Below are 17,245 nucleotides of genomic sequence, written 5' to 3'. Positions count from 1 at the left end.
ACTATGACCAGTGCACTCACCCTCATGAGCAATAATATTAAAGTCTCTCCCAACGAGCCAAGGATCATCCATGGAGGGAGAATTGTGGCTGCCCACAAATCTCTCCTAATTGAGGCCTCACAAGCTGCATATACTGGTGTTAAATAAATAGGCCGTGCTAATCTGAGGTCCATAACTCTAATATGCAGGAACTATATCTGATCATCAATAATAGTAATGGTAGTACTCACATTCCAGAAGATCCAAATCTTTTTCGATTCATTATGTGCCTTGGCGTCGAAGTGCAGGTATTGACGAACAAAATCAAAATTCTTCTCCAAAACCATAGGCTCTAAGCTGATCAAAATATAGACCTGATGAAGCTAGATAAGTTTCTTCAGGCGTTTGTGAGTAGCTAGCTATACTAGCTACACCATTCACATTCCAAATGATGATACTCATCGAGAAGTGCGTGAAGAGGTATCCTGTGACCGATTCCTAGTCACCATCTTAGTAAGTGAGGTGTCAATGACTTTTAAATTTCTCTTTCGACAAACCGGGACAAAGCCATTTTCCTCTGTCCTATGAACCATACCTGCCAAGTCATCAGAAGAAGATCTACGATATGGACCTTGTTGTTGAACTTCAATATGAGGTAAACCTTCTGAATATGATTGATCTATAATAAAAGACATCCCTATGTTCTGCTGATAGTGTATAGAGTTAACAGGAACATCTGGACCAATAGAACCCTGTGGCCTCTCTAACATATCCACCAGGAGAGGATCAAAGTATGTAAAACTACCACTCATAGGATTACTGGTGATGGAGACCGGAGACTTAATAACTGGAGAAATAGTTGCTGTGACAACTGCCTATCTCTGGGTAGCAACTGAGGTATGTTCTGATGGAGAAGTAGCAGGAATTTGTGTGACAATAGTGCTAATACTCGGTGGAGCAAATATAAAGAGTAGGAGCCATATGTGGAGTAACTTTTTGTGATAAAGTAGCTGTAGTGATGGATATACTGGGGGCAATAGAGTGAACACTTATAGAAGGATGAGTAGTAGACTGAGTAAGCACAAATAGTTAGGATTAACAACAATTGGAGCAGTAGGAAGTAGTACAGGATGTGAACCTTGAGAGCGATTCTCGTCTAAGTGACCAAAGTGTCTATATCGAAAGCGAAGTCTGGTACCTTATCATATACCATGGGCTGCCAATATCCTCCCATCTTCTCCTTCTCTATCCACTCTCTATCAGGGAATTTTCATTCCAGGTCCACTTTAATACATACTCGTGCTTCACTAGGTCGTCGTAGATCAGAAGTGGCTTCGTCAATACAAAGTGGGAGCCCAAAAACCTTAGCTATGGAAAATAGTTCACTCTTAGCCTGAAAATGAATAGGAAGCAAAAGAAATGACACCTAAATTGGAGCGATAGGATCCTCATGCTGTAGATTAAAACTGAGAGACCATTTGAAGACCCACATAGGACAACCATCAATATACCAAGTGGGTTTGAGGAATAATCGTGAGTAATCATCCTAATGCTCCATATAAATGATAATGTGCATCATCAATAAGACCAATCTCATAATCACCAATAAAACCAAAGCGCATAAAATTTTCACGTACCTTGGTCATCGAAGGTTTACGATGCATAAATTTATCTACAAGTGTAAATCTATAGGCCTCTGCCAGAAACTGTTTATCAGATTCGTCAAAGAAGATAGCATGCTCACCATGATAAATGTATGGTTCCTTAGAAACCAAACTGTGATCTCTAGATTTCTGTGGTGCACCTAGTCCATTAGCAAATGATTTTTTCCTGCTCCTTTCAACCTGAGTAATGTTTAGTCGGTTGTAGACTGCTACAGCATAGGACCGTCGAACCCGAGAGTGCCCTGAGTACCAGTAGAGGCAACAAGTGAGCTAGAGGAGTTTGGTGTTGTGAAATTGCTCAAAGGAGGCCGCGCTTGATGGCCGCGCGTCGGAGGACCAGTGGTGCATAGGGCGGCGCATGGAACAATGCCCGGTGCTGGGCCAAGTTTGGTCGCAACATTTTTGACCTGTTAGGTATGATTCTGATGAGCATTAGTATTCAAAGAAGTTGCAAAGTCCGTATGTAGTTTGATTCGGGAAGAAGACTCAAAGTTTGTAGTGAGATTTGCCAAGCTATTGACATGAGACTGGAGCACCGAAGGTGTATTGGCTCGAGTGGTATTGACTGGTGGTGTTGCTTTGTCCCTATTAGAAACCACATCATCGAAATTTGGATCTGAAGAGGGCTGAACAATTGAAACTTGTGCTGTCAAATTGGGGTTCAATTGGTCTTCATTTCTATTAATTGGATGGTTAACCATCATCTTAGGACTTCAATTGCAATAATGTTGTTAGAATTCAGTGCAATACCTCCAGAAAAATCAGAAATTGGATCACATAAACCTTCACCCGCACTGGCGTTCATGGTTAGCGTTCAATCCAGAAATTGAAGTGTTACTTGGCTCAATTGGTTGATGAACCATGCTTTTTCTAGCATCAATTGATGTTTTGTTATGTAAATTTAACAATTGGACTCACATATCTACTGTTTATATAACACAAACGAGCATACCAAAAATTTACTGATGAAAGCATATAAGCAGAAGTAGATGCTATTTTATTATTCTCAATATTCAATTTAAACATTCCATCATAATGATAACATTTACCACAAATAAACCCTTTTTGGTATCAAATATTGATAAAATTCCATAGCCTGTCTAAAACTAGCCCCATTAAAAAGAAAACTTGACATCAAATTCTTTCTTATTAACAACATATGTAAAACATCTGTCAAAGTTAGCACACATCCAGAGGTGAATTTTATTTCAACTTCACCACTTTCAACAACCTTGTTTTTGCTAGAACCACCAAGCATGATGGTTTTTTTCTTCCTCAAATATAGTATGGTCTTAGACCTATCTTCATCATAGCAGACATTCTTATTAGTACTAGAATCTTCCCACCATCCTTTAACACACTGTATCATGTTAATGTCAGTAATTGTTGCCACAAGTGGCTCTTCGATTACATCAACTTGAGGAAAAGGTTATTGTTTTCAGAATATGCAATTTCGAGCAATATGCATACTTTTGCCGCATACAAAACATGCATTATAAATTTGATTCTAAGAAAGGGGCCTTAGATTTTATATTTTTAGTTCGGGTTCTCCCAATTGCGAGGTTTACCATTAATTTTCATAATTTTCTTTCTTGGCTTAAACTGACTATTTCTAGGAACCTAATTATTAGAAAAGTGATTATTTGTAGCAATTAAAGTTACATTTGTTCCAGAATGTTCATTGCTTTCTTGTGTTGTCAATGCATCTTGGCCTCTAGTTTTTTTCCTTTACGTAGACGTAAATGATCAAGATCTCTAGGGACGTCTTTTTCTGCCTATGGCGCATTAACTTTTGGAACTCTTTCCATGATGGCGATAGTGTGTCAATGATTTTAGTACAAAAAGGTCGTCCCCAATATTGATACCTTCATATATAGCGTTTGCAATAATCATTTGAAAATCTTGTGCTTGTTCTGCCACAAAAATTTCATCCACCATTTGATAGCTGAGGTATAAACTAGCAGCGTATATCTTTGCACTAACTTTTTGAGTATCATATTTATTCTGCAAAACTTTCCACATTTTCTTTGTAGAGGAGTAAGCAGAATTGTAATAATCATAAATATAATGCTAGGTAATTCATGATATAATACAAATAATTATACTCATCTTTATTATATTGTTCTACCTTCCCTTAATGAATTGAAGTTCCTCTCCATCCATATTGTCGATAGAGACCATGTTTCGATTCTTCATACTGAGGATATAGGAGACTTTGATAAGATCCGGGTAAAATAGGATTTTGCTCTTCCACTACTTAAAATAGGCTTCTTTAAAATAGAAAGGTTTGTTAAGATCTCCGACATCAATGTGCTTTCTTGAGTCCTAATTCCATTTATTTGAATCTCCTTAAAATTGTTGAAGAAGTCCCAATAATGGAAAAATGGAGTTCCAAAATAAATAGGAGTAGAATGAAATCAGACAGACTGAGGAGCGGATATCTTGCTTTCTTTAAGGACAACCCACTGCGATGGGAAAAGCCTATAACTTGATGTAACGGAATTTCTCTATGCCTTATCTCGTTTAGGATACAATCGCTCGACTATCCGTCGTATAACTCAAACAAACTCTGCACAAATAGTTGAGTCCAAAGCTTTAACTAAAAATTACCATTCTTTGCTCAATAATCTCTTGAAGAATGAGTGAGAATGTAAAAAAAGAATACAAGATAATTGTGATTGTTGGGATTGTTGTGATGGTGGATAAATTATCAAAGATAGTCTATTTATAGGTAAATGTAGACCACACAAAATAAAGAGGTGTCATAAAACACAAGATGGTTACATGTCTATACATATTCAACTTTTTACCTTTCAGTTTTCAAATTTCCAGAACCGCCCAAAAAACCTATTAAATAAGAATTCAATGAATGATTAAAATATTAAAATACACCAACAGCCAATGACTACCCTATTTTTTTTTTTTTTTTTTTTTTTTTACACAATTGACAATCTTGGTGTTAATTTTCACGACAAATGGTATCAGAGCATAGAGATGTGTAAACTTTTGAGTAGATACCAACAAAGAACGGATCTGTGTATAAGAATAAACGGAAACCATGAAGAGACAGTTGAAAATGAAACAAATCGAACCTTCAAACTAATTTTCGACCAATCCAGAGACCTGGTGGAGAAATCAAGACCATATTCCAACTTCTGAAGTTGAGTCGCGTACGATGATAGAGATGCTGGTATGTGAAGGCCACGTGTAGAGGACTTAGAGGCGCTTTTGGGGACATATGCACTATTCTGGTGACGATCTCTTCTGATTGTTTGTTCCTGGTGATATTGAGGACCCTTAGATGGTGTTTGTTTTCAGTTTTAAATAATCTATCAATCATATAACATTTAAACATGTCATTGACGTTCAATTAAAAACAATGGGCAATGGATATTCATCTCTTCTTAGTTCTTACAATGGCAAAAAAAAAAAAAAGGCCAGTAAGCCAACATAGGTTTCGGGATAGGTCATAGGTATTAATGTATTATTTTATACACAAATTTAGCATAAAAATCATCCATACAAACTCTAAGAAAATTTGTATTCTATTTCTCAAACACAACCCATTCTCAAATCTCAATAATCCATATGATATGATATTAAGTACTAAAAAATATATATAAAAAGTGGTCTAAGCTACAAAATGCAAGAAACTACATTTAAAAATGGCAAAATCGAAAATACATACTGTTGGGCATTGGCTATGGACCGCTGGCTAAATGGCTTCTATCATCTATTGATCGAAACAGTCTAACAGATCGAAGAGGAAGAAGAATGAAGCATGGGTTTGGGGAGGATTGAGGAAGCCAATGGGTTAATGGAAGTGGTTTTATCATTTATGTTTGGGTAATGGGTTTGGTTTATATGGTAATTGTATTGAAATTAAAATTTTGTTTGGGCCAAAACTATGGAGTTGGGTTAAGACTCAGGTTTCATTCTTTTTCTGGCAATTGGACATAGGCTGGTAGCTGGAAGGACCTGGGCTGGTAGCTGAAATGAAATGGGCTTAATAAAAAAAAAGAAAAAGAAAAAAGAAAGTGGACCACTTGGATATGGGCTTGGATGAACATCAACTGTGCCGATAACTTGTATATCTCTCTCACCTAGGGATGTCAATGGGCCGAGCCGGGCTCAACCCATGAAAAAATGAGCTCGATTCGTGCTCGCCACGAGCTGAGCTCGTGCTCGCTTATGAAACGAGCTGAGCTGAGCTCGGCTTGTCCAAAAAAGGGCGAGCTCGGCTTGGCCCATGACCTCATGGCTCGTGGGTAGCTCGTGGGCCGAGCCGAGCCGAGCCGAGCTCGGCTCACAAGTAGACGTTGTTTTTATTTTTATTTATTTATTTTTTTGAGAACAAATAGGTAATTTGAAAAATAAAAAAGTAATTTTTTTTAACTAAAAGAGATAGAAAAAATAAATATGAAAGCTTTAATTTTTTTATTTTTCTTTTTAAAATAGATTAAATATAAACCCTCATTCTTTATACGAGTTTGGGACCAACTACTTAAATTTTCAGTAGGCGGAGTTAAAAATTGTGCACAAACAAGTTTTTGTAGCGTGTATAATTTTTTAAAGAAAATTAAAAGTCATAAGAAAAGAAAAGTTTCATCAATATAATTAAATCAAATATCACTTACTTGACGACATGCAATTTCGGCATATTTATCTTGTAGTCGAAAATGAGCGTCCTGTAATCCTTAACGCACATTAACGCTTCTAAAATATCTTCTTTCAATCGGCTCCTGACCTCGCTCAAAACTCTTTTACCTGCACTAAAAGTAGACTCTGAAGCAACAGTGCTAATCGAAGGTGTCAGCAGATCTTTTATATTTGCAGATATAACTGGCTAACGTCATTCATACCTTCTCCAGAATTCAATTACTTCATCTGAATTTTTTTAATTGTTTTATCTGTTGACATATTCTGGTTGAAATAATCAATTAATTCAGCAGGCAATACATTATGGCTTGAGCTCGTAGATGTATGATGAGAATGAGATACATATGGTGATGACATGGCAGTGACAGTGGTAGTAGATGAACACATTGCAGATGAATCAAATCTATACGAATTAATGCCTTGAAATAAATTAAATATTTCCGCATCTTCTTCTTCAATTTCAGTGGAAGAAGTAGGTGCAGATGGTACCCGACTAATATTGGTACCCATTCGGTTCGCATATAATTCATACATTTCACATAATGTTTGCTCTAAATTTCTATATGTGATAGATGTATTAAATGTTAAAGCGTTTGAAATTTGATCAATTATATATTTAATTCCCGATAAATTATATCGGGGGTCCATCACGCATGCTAAAGGAAATAACATAGGCAAATCTTCCCAATATTTTCTAAATTTTAATTCCATAACAATTATAATTTCACTAAAATCAAGGTCATTTCTGTATTTATGAAATGTTCTTACAATTATATAAAGACGTTCAAGCACCATACAACTGATGGGATAGTAAACGCCCGATAAAATCTTAATGATTTCATAAAAAGATGTCAAGAATTTTTTAACTTTCAAAGCTAAATACCAATCACGTTCAGTCAGCATACCCTCGTCATCACTTCTAACATGTCTATTGTTATAAAGGTTAGTTATTAAATGTTCAAAACCTTCACATGGCTTTAATAACAAGTAAGTAGAGTTCCACCTATGACCTACGTCGTTAACAAATGTTTTAGTATTTTGCACTCCTATTTCGGCACAATAATCTTCAAATACTTGTTTTCTACTTGGAGAGATTGTGATATATATTAGTGCGTTCCTAATATTTTGAAGTTCATCCTTTATATATTTTAAATCATCTTGGACAATTAAATTCAAAATATGACATACATAACGAATATGAAACAAATACCCACCAAAATCAGGTTGTAGTACCCTATGCAATTTTTTAGCAACTACTTTATTAACACTAGCATTATCGAAAGTAAATGAACGAATTTTACCTTCGCAATGATATTCTCTAACAATACTAATAATAGCATTATTATTAGCGTTGTGAGGAAACTCAATAATTCTAAAAGCAATAATTTTTTTATGCATGCACCAAAGTGGGTCTATATAATGTGCAGTTGCAGCTATATATGCTCTTTTATTAATTCCTTCCCATGTATCTGAAGTTAAAGATATAACACCCCCATATTTTTGCAAATCCATAATTAATTGTTGTTTTGTTGAAGTAAAATACTGTATTGTATTAGAACGAAGAGTGTTTCGATTAACACCAACGTACCTTGGCTGCAGATATTCTTTCACATACAAGACGTAGTGTTGGTTGTCAATTAATGCTAAAGGCAACTCAGCACCAGTAACAAGCTTCACCATTCCGGTTCTAGCTTTCTACTCCGAATACACCCATGTGGATAGGGGTGCAGTATAACCACCGGCGTCTAGACTGCCAAATTACAATCGTGTTTGACAGCCTGGAATAAGTCCGTGTTTGGCCACACATACTTTGTAATGACGGTTGAGATGGGTGGTACCAATTCCTTTTTGCCATGCCAATCTTTGTTGGCAGTATTTACATACTGCTTTGGATTTTTGGACTCCAGTGACGATTTTTCCCGTTGAAATCAACTTAAAGTGATCCCAACATTTTGCTTTTTTTTCCCCTTTCGCTTTCCTCTCGCATCAGGAATGTTTAATTCAACCTCTTGTTCCTGATCGCGTTCCTCTTCGGGAACGTCAACATCATCCAAATTAATTGGATAATTTGGATTGTCGCTTACATGATGATGAAGATCCAAATCTGGAATGTTTTCAGGTAGGGGTATGTCATTTAGATCTTCAAATTGATTCTGAAATTGACTTTGCGGTGTCATAGGTGATTCGTTTCCTCCCACACCGAACAAGTTTTCGACAAATGAGCGTGGATCCATTTGTTTAGTTGTAATAAATAATAACTACTAGAAGAATAATTGTATAAATGTAGTGAGAAATGAAAATTGGATGAAATTTCAATAAATATAATGAGAACTGAGAATTGGATATTGTATAAATTGTATATAAAAATTGTAAATTATCAACACAATACAAGAAACTTGAGAGAAAAATAATTGAGATTTGAGAGAATTGTAAAAAAATTTGTGACTAGATGCCACTATTTATAGAAGAAAAGGAAAAAAAAATTTAAGGACCAAAACGGTCACTGAAAAAATTCAGTGACCGTTAACGGTCAAAAAACAGAAAAAAATTAAATGAGGGACTGAAAAGTCAATGACCGTTTCGGTCAGATTTCCAAACGAGCCGCTCGCGGGCTCGTCGTGAGCGGCTCGTTTTTTGTGCGAGCCGAGCGGGCTCAGCTGGCCCACCGAACCGGGCCGTTCGGCTCGCGCTCGGGCTCGTGTTTTTACGAGCCCGAGCAGCCCACGAGCTCCATTTTTGCAAGCCGAACGGGTGAGCCGACGAGCCGCTAGGCCCATTTGCCACCCCTACTCTCACCCTCTTTGAGTTTCAGAGCATCCTTGGTCAAGAATCTTGCTAGATTTAAGGAGGTGAGATAAAATAGCATCTAGAGATGGAAATTTGCCCCGCCCTGCCCTGACGAAGCCCCATCCCGAATGGGATAAACAAACCCGCCCCGACGGGTTGATGGGGCGGGGTAAAATTCCTCGCCCCGTCATGGGTCACGGGGCGGGACTATCCCGCCACGTGAATATTAAAAAAAAATAGTATTTTTTTGATATTATTTTTTCGAGTGTTTCTTTGAATATTGATATTAATTTGAGCATTATTTATTTTGAATTTTTAAATTTTGAATTTGTATTTTATAATTTAATAGTATAACTCTAAATTTTGAAAATGTGTATATATATAAAAAAAATTAAATGGGGCAGTAAACGGGACAAAAAACTGCCCCGAACCCGGCCCGCCCCGTTTAAGGTGGGGCGGGGTGGGGTTGGGGCGAGACGGGGCGGCCCCATTGCCATCACTAATAGCATCCTCTATTGTCATTTTTTGAAATTCAACTCATTGAATTTCTTCGATTTCTCCTATGTATAACAGGAACTGTTAAACTAGGCCAATTTGTTCCGAGCCATTGACTAGGTCATAGCATAACTTGGCAGTTGAACTACAGTCAGAGTCACAATGTGACTTGACAATTGAGTCAACAATTTGTTTTTCAGTAACTATATACATATTGGTTAATCTAGTTACCATTTCTGAAACACCTAACAATTATTAATTTCCTAGTTCAAACAAAACAAAATCGATTTTTTATTTTCGCATCATTTTAAGATTTTCAGTAAAATTATAATAGAATATAATATGTTAGAGAAATAACAAACTAAAATCGAAATTGAAAAAAAAAGATCACAACTAAATAGCATAACAAAATAGCCAATTGATGCCTCTGAAAACACAATTTATATCCTTAAAATAGATTCACCATCTCACTATAAGTGCTTGAAGTTTTGTTGACTCCCAATACAATTGATAAACCAGTACTAATTTTATTTGAACATTATCATCAAGACTTGGATATGGACACATGAAACGATTAAGGAATATATTTTGGAATAAAAAAATTTGTGTTTGGAACCGATGAAAATGATCACTCTTAAAGTCTCTAATGAGTGACTTATTAAACCATTAATTAGCATTAGTCTAACAAATAAACCCCGTGTTTAAATAAGCAACAAACCGCAGGAGTTTAGGAGCTGAAAACTATGGAAGGATAGTTGAATATAAATAAAAGTAAATAGAAACCATGGATCCTACCGAGAGACCAAATTTCAATTTGTTATTCGCGTACGCATGTCACATTTGCACATAAGTTCAATTGCCTTCTCATTTTTCCTATATGAGACAAACTATAATTTTGCTTTCCGTCTGACAACCACTTCCAGTGAGTATTTATTGATCTTTAATTTATCATTCACACGAGCTTCATTTTGGTTAGTAAATATATGATTTCGATGTTTTTGCAGAGGAAAACACAAATCTACTTTGATCTTCCAAAGAATATAAATGAATCACACTCAAAATTATATCAAAAAAAATAAAAAATAAAAAAAAAAATCATTTTCCAACAAGCAATACTGCAATAATGTGATTTAATGCTGGCAAAAGGGTAGCGGGAATGTGGTGGGTTGCTTAGGGAAGTTGTGGTGGGGATGGATTATAGCATAACATTATTGACCAACGTAATCTTTATTGACTTTTATTTCTCTTTTCTTTTCTCCTTTTTTTCTTCTTAAGGAAGTCCAATCCAATTCTCTTGTTAAGGTAGTTACATTGTCATGCCATTCCACCACTTCTTAATCGTATTAAAAATTATTCTTTGCTTATTATCATGCTGAAGTCCTATAATTTTTTCATCACATTTTAATATTAAACTTTAATGAATTAGCACATTTTGTCCTCATAACATATTTTGCTCAAAAAGTCCATTAAATGGTGTAAAAATACTTTATTTGCCTTTCATAATTTTAAATAAGAGAAAAAACAATAAAGAAAAAAATTAACGCAAACTATTAGAATACTATATATAAACAATTTTCGAAGACAAAATGTGCTAATTAATGAAAGATTAAGAATAAGATTGCGATGAAATAATGTAGGGACCTACGTGCGCCAGTAATAAAAGATTAAGGGCCTTGTTTACTACAATTAATAAGTGATAAAACAAAAGAAAAATGCCGTTTCAACATAAATTACCCATGGTAAAAATGAAGTACTGCTTTAGAGACATTGTAAATCCTCTAAACTGACCCTGGTAGAATCTTATTCACATTATTTTGACAGTGTGGTTTCTTGTACTGACTTTATTTATTTAACGTAAAATATTTGGATGCTTGATTCAAATTGAATCTAGTCCACTAAAACATTATCACCAATGAATGGTATATGTTGCATCCACACGACCTAGTCACTTGCACTTGCTGAAGGCTATGGACCGCATGTTTGTCAAATAAGGTTCTATAGCCAATTAAGTTCATTAGCAACACACGTTCTAAGTCTGCACAACAAAGGGACCACCTCAAGTGTACCATATTTGAATGTACAAATCCATCTAACTTGACATAAAATAAATCCATAATTAAGAATAGCAATCTCTATTAAAACAAACGATTGATGTTTTCATGTGAATTCAATTTTCTCTTCTTAGTCATTGGGTTTCAACAAAGTACGTGAATTTGGCAAAGGAAGCCATCTACAATTTGATTTTACTACACTACTCTAAATAATAGCTGATCAAATTAACACAATGGAACTGAGTGACAATGAACGAAATTCACAATATTGTTTTGAATTTATAATCAGTGAAAATCAGAACAACATAAGACTCTATATAGAGAACCCGAACTAATGGCAAGAGCCGGAAATAGATAGTTTTGAAGAAAATCACATTCACTAAGCTATAGTCATAGTGGTTCTCGTATTCAACTATTTCGACCATTTTCGACCACCTAATATTATTTTCGAGGCTTACGAATATTCTATTATATCCCCATGGGTAGAGACAATATTGCTAAGATAATAACCTTTATAAGAATAGGTAGAAAAAAGCTCGATATCTCACTATTGTAGAAGGTAGGTCAAATCTATGTAAATACAGAATTAGTCTAAACAATTTTTCTTTATTTCAAACCCCCATAACATATACTCACATACACGTGGCACATTGACATAGTTATAGGGGATAGTATAAGAAACCGAAAATTGCCTGCAAATGCAAATGCAAAAGTTCCGAGTTAGTTTACCTTCAAGAATCCAGTTAATACAAACTTTAACTTTAATAATACTTTAAGTAAGGGAAGTTTGTGTTATTCAGCAATCTAATAAACTTCATAGGGGTAGGTATGTTTTACTCAAACTCGAATTACGGGAGGCTTGTGTATTTATTGAAAACGATTGAGGTTTCATGGGAGATATCAATTATTCAAACTTGAAATAAGGAAGGTTTTTGTAATTTTGGAACCCAGATGATGTCTCTAAACTTGTTGAAAACCTAAGGGGAAGTCTCAAATTTGACCTAATTTTATGGTACTCGTTCTTGACATGCAACTTGTTCTACGAGTGAGTTGTTAGTGTGGGGTGGCACGCTATGCTAGGGCCTTTGGAATGATGCAATATGGATTAAAATATCTTCATTTCATCCCCAATTTTCCCATTTCACTAATTTATTATTTTTCTACCTATCATATTTATTTTACTGTGATGTAAATTAAAAACAGAAAACAATTAAAAATAAGAGTTGACACGAGGATGTGTTTTCAAATATAAATTAAATTTAGAAACTTAAAAAAATAAAAAAAAAAAAAAAAAGAATCAAGGTGGGTACGGATTTTTAATTACAATATAAGTTTAAGGACATAAAAATAAAAATAAGTTGACAGGGAACCGGTCCCAGCCCCGTTTCCCAATCCTCTATGTCGACGCCACCTACTATTAGGATATTCGTGTTTAAACAAAAGCTTAGAGAAGCTTTATTAATTCAATATATTTATTTAGTTACTATTTTAATTTAATTTTTTTAGTTATAATATAAAGAAAATTATAATATAAACTATTATATTTTCCCAACTCTTTTACATTATTGTGTTATTATTTAATTTTATCAGGACCTACGATGTCAAATTACAAAGAGTGAAGATGTACTTGAGTTTCAAGAATAAATGTAACACTTTCGTATGAACTTGCAAGCCAATCTTGTGAAACAACATTGCATAGCAAACCTAAATTGAAACAAGAAGAAAACTTCCTAGCCTAGAAAAACCAGACTTGCAGTAATGCATGAAATGTATAGGATACATAAAAAAAATTCATTTCTTTACTTACCCAGACATCACTTATAGGAAGATGATCGATGCACTAGCTTATCAGAAACAATGTGCATAGTTGGCCGATGTTGTGGATTAGAGTGTAGGCATTCAATTGCAAGTTTAAAAATGGACATCAAAGTCACCTCTTCTTCTCGAGTGGGATAAAGAATGCGTGGATCCAACAAATCTTCCATCCGTAAATCTCCGTTTGATGGAGTTGTTACGTATTGAATGTATTCGCCAGGATGCTTTCCTTTGATCACTTCCAATGCTAACACTCCAAAGCTATACACGTCACACTTTTCAGTAACCTTCATTGTGTATGCAAGTTCTACCCAAGAAATAGGGAACGAATACAATCAAAATCATGTATACATATTCCATGAATGAAATTTAGGAAAAAGAAATATTACCTGGAGCGAAATAACCATATGTGCCTGCAAGAGAGCTGAAATTGGATGAATTGCATTTCAGAAACTTAGCAGTGCCAAAATCTGAAACATGAGCCTCGTACTCTGAATCAAGCAAAATGTTGTTGCTGGATATGTCTCGATGAACAATTGGAGGAGAACAACTATGATGCATGTAAGACAAAGCTTGAGCCACGCCTTTCACGATATTAAACCTTTTAAGCCAATCCAATTTCTTGGCTTCTTCATCTGCACTTAGATTTTTGGCCAAACTACCTCTATCAAGGTATTCATAGACCAAAAGTGAGTTTTGATCATTTGAGCAGAAGCCGTAAAGTTTCACAATGTTTCGGTGCATGATTTCTGTCAATGCACGTATTTCACTCAGGAAAACTTCAAAGTTTGCCATTTCAGATGATGAATGAAGTCTTTTGACTGCTACTGTAATTATTTCAGATGAGGAATGAAGTCTTTTCCCTTCTATTTTCTTTTCTGATGAAAGTTGTGCCTTGTAAACCTTTCCACATCCTCCCTCTCCAATACAAAAAGATGGATCAAATTCATTTGTGGCCTCTAAGATGTCTTTATACGTGAGTTTTCCATTGAATACAGTGAACAAATCATCATCTACTTTCTTTGGATTCATCTTTCTGCGTTTATATAGGATGAGGATCCCAATGAATGAAAATAGAAGTAAAAAAGCACAAAGAAGTGGGGTTGCAATTATCAAAATGATTTTGTGTTCATTCCCCGTCTTTTTGCTTTTAATTCCAGGAGGGCTTTTACATGTTTGTAATCCTACAATATTGCCACACAATCCTTTGTTCCCTTGTAGTTGCTCTATGGAGACATTTTGAAAGGCTCTGCCTCTAGGAACTGGACCCTCCAACTGATTATAAGATATATCAATGTCCACCGGGCCAGACATTTCTTCAAAACTCTTAGGAATGACTCCAAAGAGGTGATTGTGAGAGAGGTTTAACATTTCCAAGCTTGCCAAAAATCGTAATTCAGATGGTATTTCTCCGGTGAGTAGATTATTACTCATATCCAACTCGGATAGATGGATTAAATTGCCAAGCTGATGAGGGATTCTCTGGCTTAAATAGTTGAAGCTCAAATTCAAGTAATGCAACTGCTCAGAGTTCACTAAATTTCCAGGTATCTGACCTATCAGTCCATTTCTAGAAAGGTCAAGGTTTTCTAAATGTGAAAGCGATCCCAATTCTTCAGGTATACCTCCAGAAAGTTGGTTATCTTCCAAATATAGATTTAGAAGTAAAGTTAACTTTCCAATTTCCTTTGAGATCTCGCCACGCAACTGGTTTGAAGAAAGATCGAGTACTTGCAGTTGACTTAAACATCCAAATTCTGGAGGAATGTTCCCTGTAAGGTTATTCTTTGCAATTTTCAGAGCTTGTAGTCGTTTGTTGCTACCCCAAACACTCAAGAGTTCACCATAGAAATTATTGCTACTTAGGTCCATGAACTTCAAATTTGGAAATACACCAAATTCTTCAGAAACATTTCCGGAAAGTTGGTTGTTATCGAACCGGAGTCTAACTAAACTGGAGCATTTTCTCAAGCTTTCAGGGATTGGACCTGAAAGTCTATTGGAGTTCACAGTAAGTATTTCTAATACTCTTCCACCACATAACTCTGGCAAATCACCCAAAAAACGATTAGAAAACATATTCACGAAGACCAGCTTCTTCAATTTTCCCAATTCACTTGGAATGGAACCAGAGAGTTGGTTTTGTGATAGACTAAAATGTTTTAAATGGCTGAGGTCCCCTAATGAAATTGGGATTTCACCTGTGAGATTATTTTCGTCCAATTCTAGGTCCTGGAGTGATGTTAACTTTCCCAACTCAGGAGGAATCGGACCAGAAAGTTGATTCGTATGGAGATACAAGGTTTTTAAACTAGTTAATCCACTCAACGAAGATGGAATTTGACCCGTGAGATTGTTTGTGCTCAATTCTAGGTCCTGGAGTGATGTCAACTTCCCCAACTCAGGAGGAATAGGACCAGAAAGTTGATTCATATAGAGATACAGGGTTCTCAAACTAGTTAATCCACTCAACGAAGATGGAATTTGACCCGTGAGATTGTTTGTGCTCAATTCTAGGTCCTGGAGTGATGTCAACTTCCCCAACTCAGGAGGAATAGGACCAGAAAGTTGATTCTTATGGAGATACAGGGTTCTCATTCTAGGTCCTGGAGTGATGTCAACTTCCCCAACTCAGGAGGAATAGGACCAGAAAGTTGATTCCTATAGAGATACAGGGTTCTCAAACTAGTTAATCCACTCAACGAAGCTGGAATTTGACCCGTCAGATGATTTGTGTTCAATTCTAGGTATTGGAGCGATGTCAACTTTCCCAACTCAGGAGGAATGAGACCAAAAAATTGATTAGAATGGAGACACAGGGTTTTTAAACTAGTTAATCCACTCAATGAAGATGGAATTTGACCTGTGAGATTGTTTGTGCTCAATGCTAGGTCCTGGAGTGATGTCAACTTCCCCAACTTAAGAGGAATAGGACCAGAAAATTGATTGGAAAAGAGAAACAGAGTTCTTAAACTAGTTAATCTACTCAACGAAGCTTGAATTTGACCTATAAACTGATTGTTTGATAAATCAAGACAGTTGAGTTCGAAGAGTTTACCTATTTGTGTTGGGATAGTTCCTGTAAAGTGATTGGTTGATAAATTGAGATAGACAAGTTTGAAGAGATTACCAATTTGAGGTGGAATGATGCCATAGAGACGGTTGAATGAAAGATCTATATAAGAAACATTTGGGAAAGCTGAGAACGGGAACTCATAGAAGAAGGCATGAATGTTTGCATTTGTAAGGTTCAGCCTATTGACACTTCCGTCAGTGCAAGAAACTCCAAACCAATTGCATGGACTGGAACTTGCTTTTGGATGGTTAGAAAAATTTGTGGAATTCTTGGTTTCAAGATTCCATGATTTTAATATCAAGTTGTTATGATTTATAAAACTAGCTTTCCATTTTAGTAGAGCATTAGCTTCATCAAACGAAGCAGAAGAAGCAAGTTTAAGCAAAATAAAGAAGAAAAATGCAAAACTGGAGTATTTTAGCATGGTTGTACTAGGATTTCTGGACAAATTATTATTGCTATGAAAGTTCAATTTATAGATTCATAATTTGTTTGTGGGGGTCGTTGGGGGGGGGGAGGGGGCAGGAATCTTAAGATTTTTAATGTGCTAAAGACTTTTTATAAGTCAAAATTTGTCCTTTAGAGTAAATATCATTTTTCATTATCAATCATTATCGGAGATTAAATCAGATTGTAGTATCCAGCTAAGATGACCTTGACCAAATAAATATTACTTAAATCACATCGTACTATTAAAGAAAAACCCCCAGTTATAACTT

At 35.6% G+C, this 17,245-nt stretch overlaps 1 protein-coding gene across 1 annotated transcript; it reads right to left on the bottom strand.

The window, feature by feature from the left end:
* Nucleotides 1–4,403: 4,403 nt before the first annotated feature.
* Nucleotides 4,404–16,956, bottom strand: LOC111390361 (probable leucine-rich repeat receptor-like protein kinase At1g35710). Its single transcript, XM_023015390.1, has 4 exons — nucleotides 16,120–16,956; nucleotides 13,840–16,033; nucleotides 13,443–13,757; nucleotides 4,404–4,939 (listed from the first exon to the last, which is right to left on the bottom strand). The coding sequence occupies exons 1-3, from the start codon at nucleotides 16,948–16,950 to the stop codon at nucleotides 13,450–13,452; spliced, it is 3,333 nt and encodes a 1,110-aa protein (XP_022871158.1). The 5' UTR covers nucleotides 16,951–16,956; the 3' UTR covers nucleotides 4,404–4,939; nucleotides 13,443–13,449.
* Between the last annotated feature and the right edge of the window lie 289 nt (nucleotides 16,957–17,245).

This window comes from Olea europaea, unplaced genomic scaffold, assembly GCF_002742605.1.
Source record: "Olea europaea var. sylvestris unplaced genomic scaffold, O_europaea_v1 scaffold675, whole genome shotgun sequence".
Classification (NCBI taxonomy): domain Eukaryota; kingdom Viridiplantae; phylum Streptophyta; class Magnoliopsida; order Lamiales; family Oleaceae; genus Olea; species Olea europaea.
The sequence above is the reverse complement of the archived record's forward strand: the minus strand, read 5'-3'. Positions and strand labels throughout refer to the sequence as shown.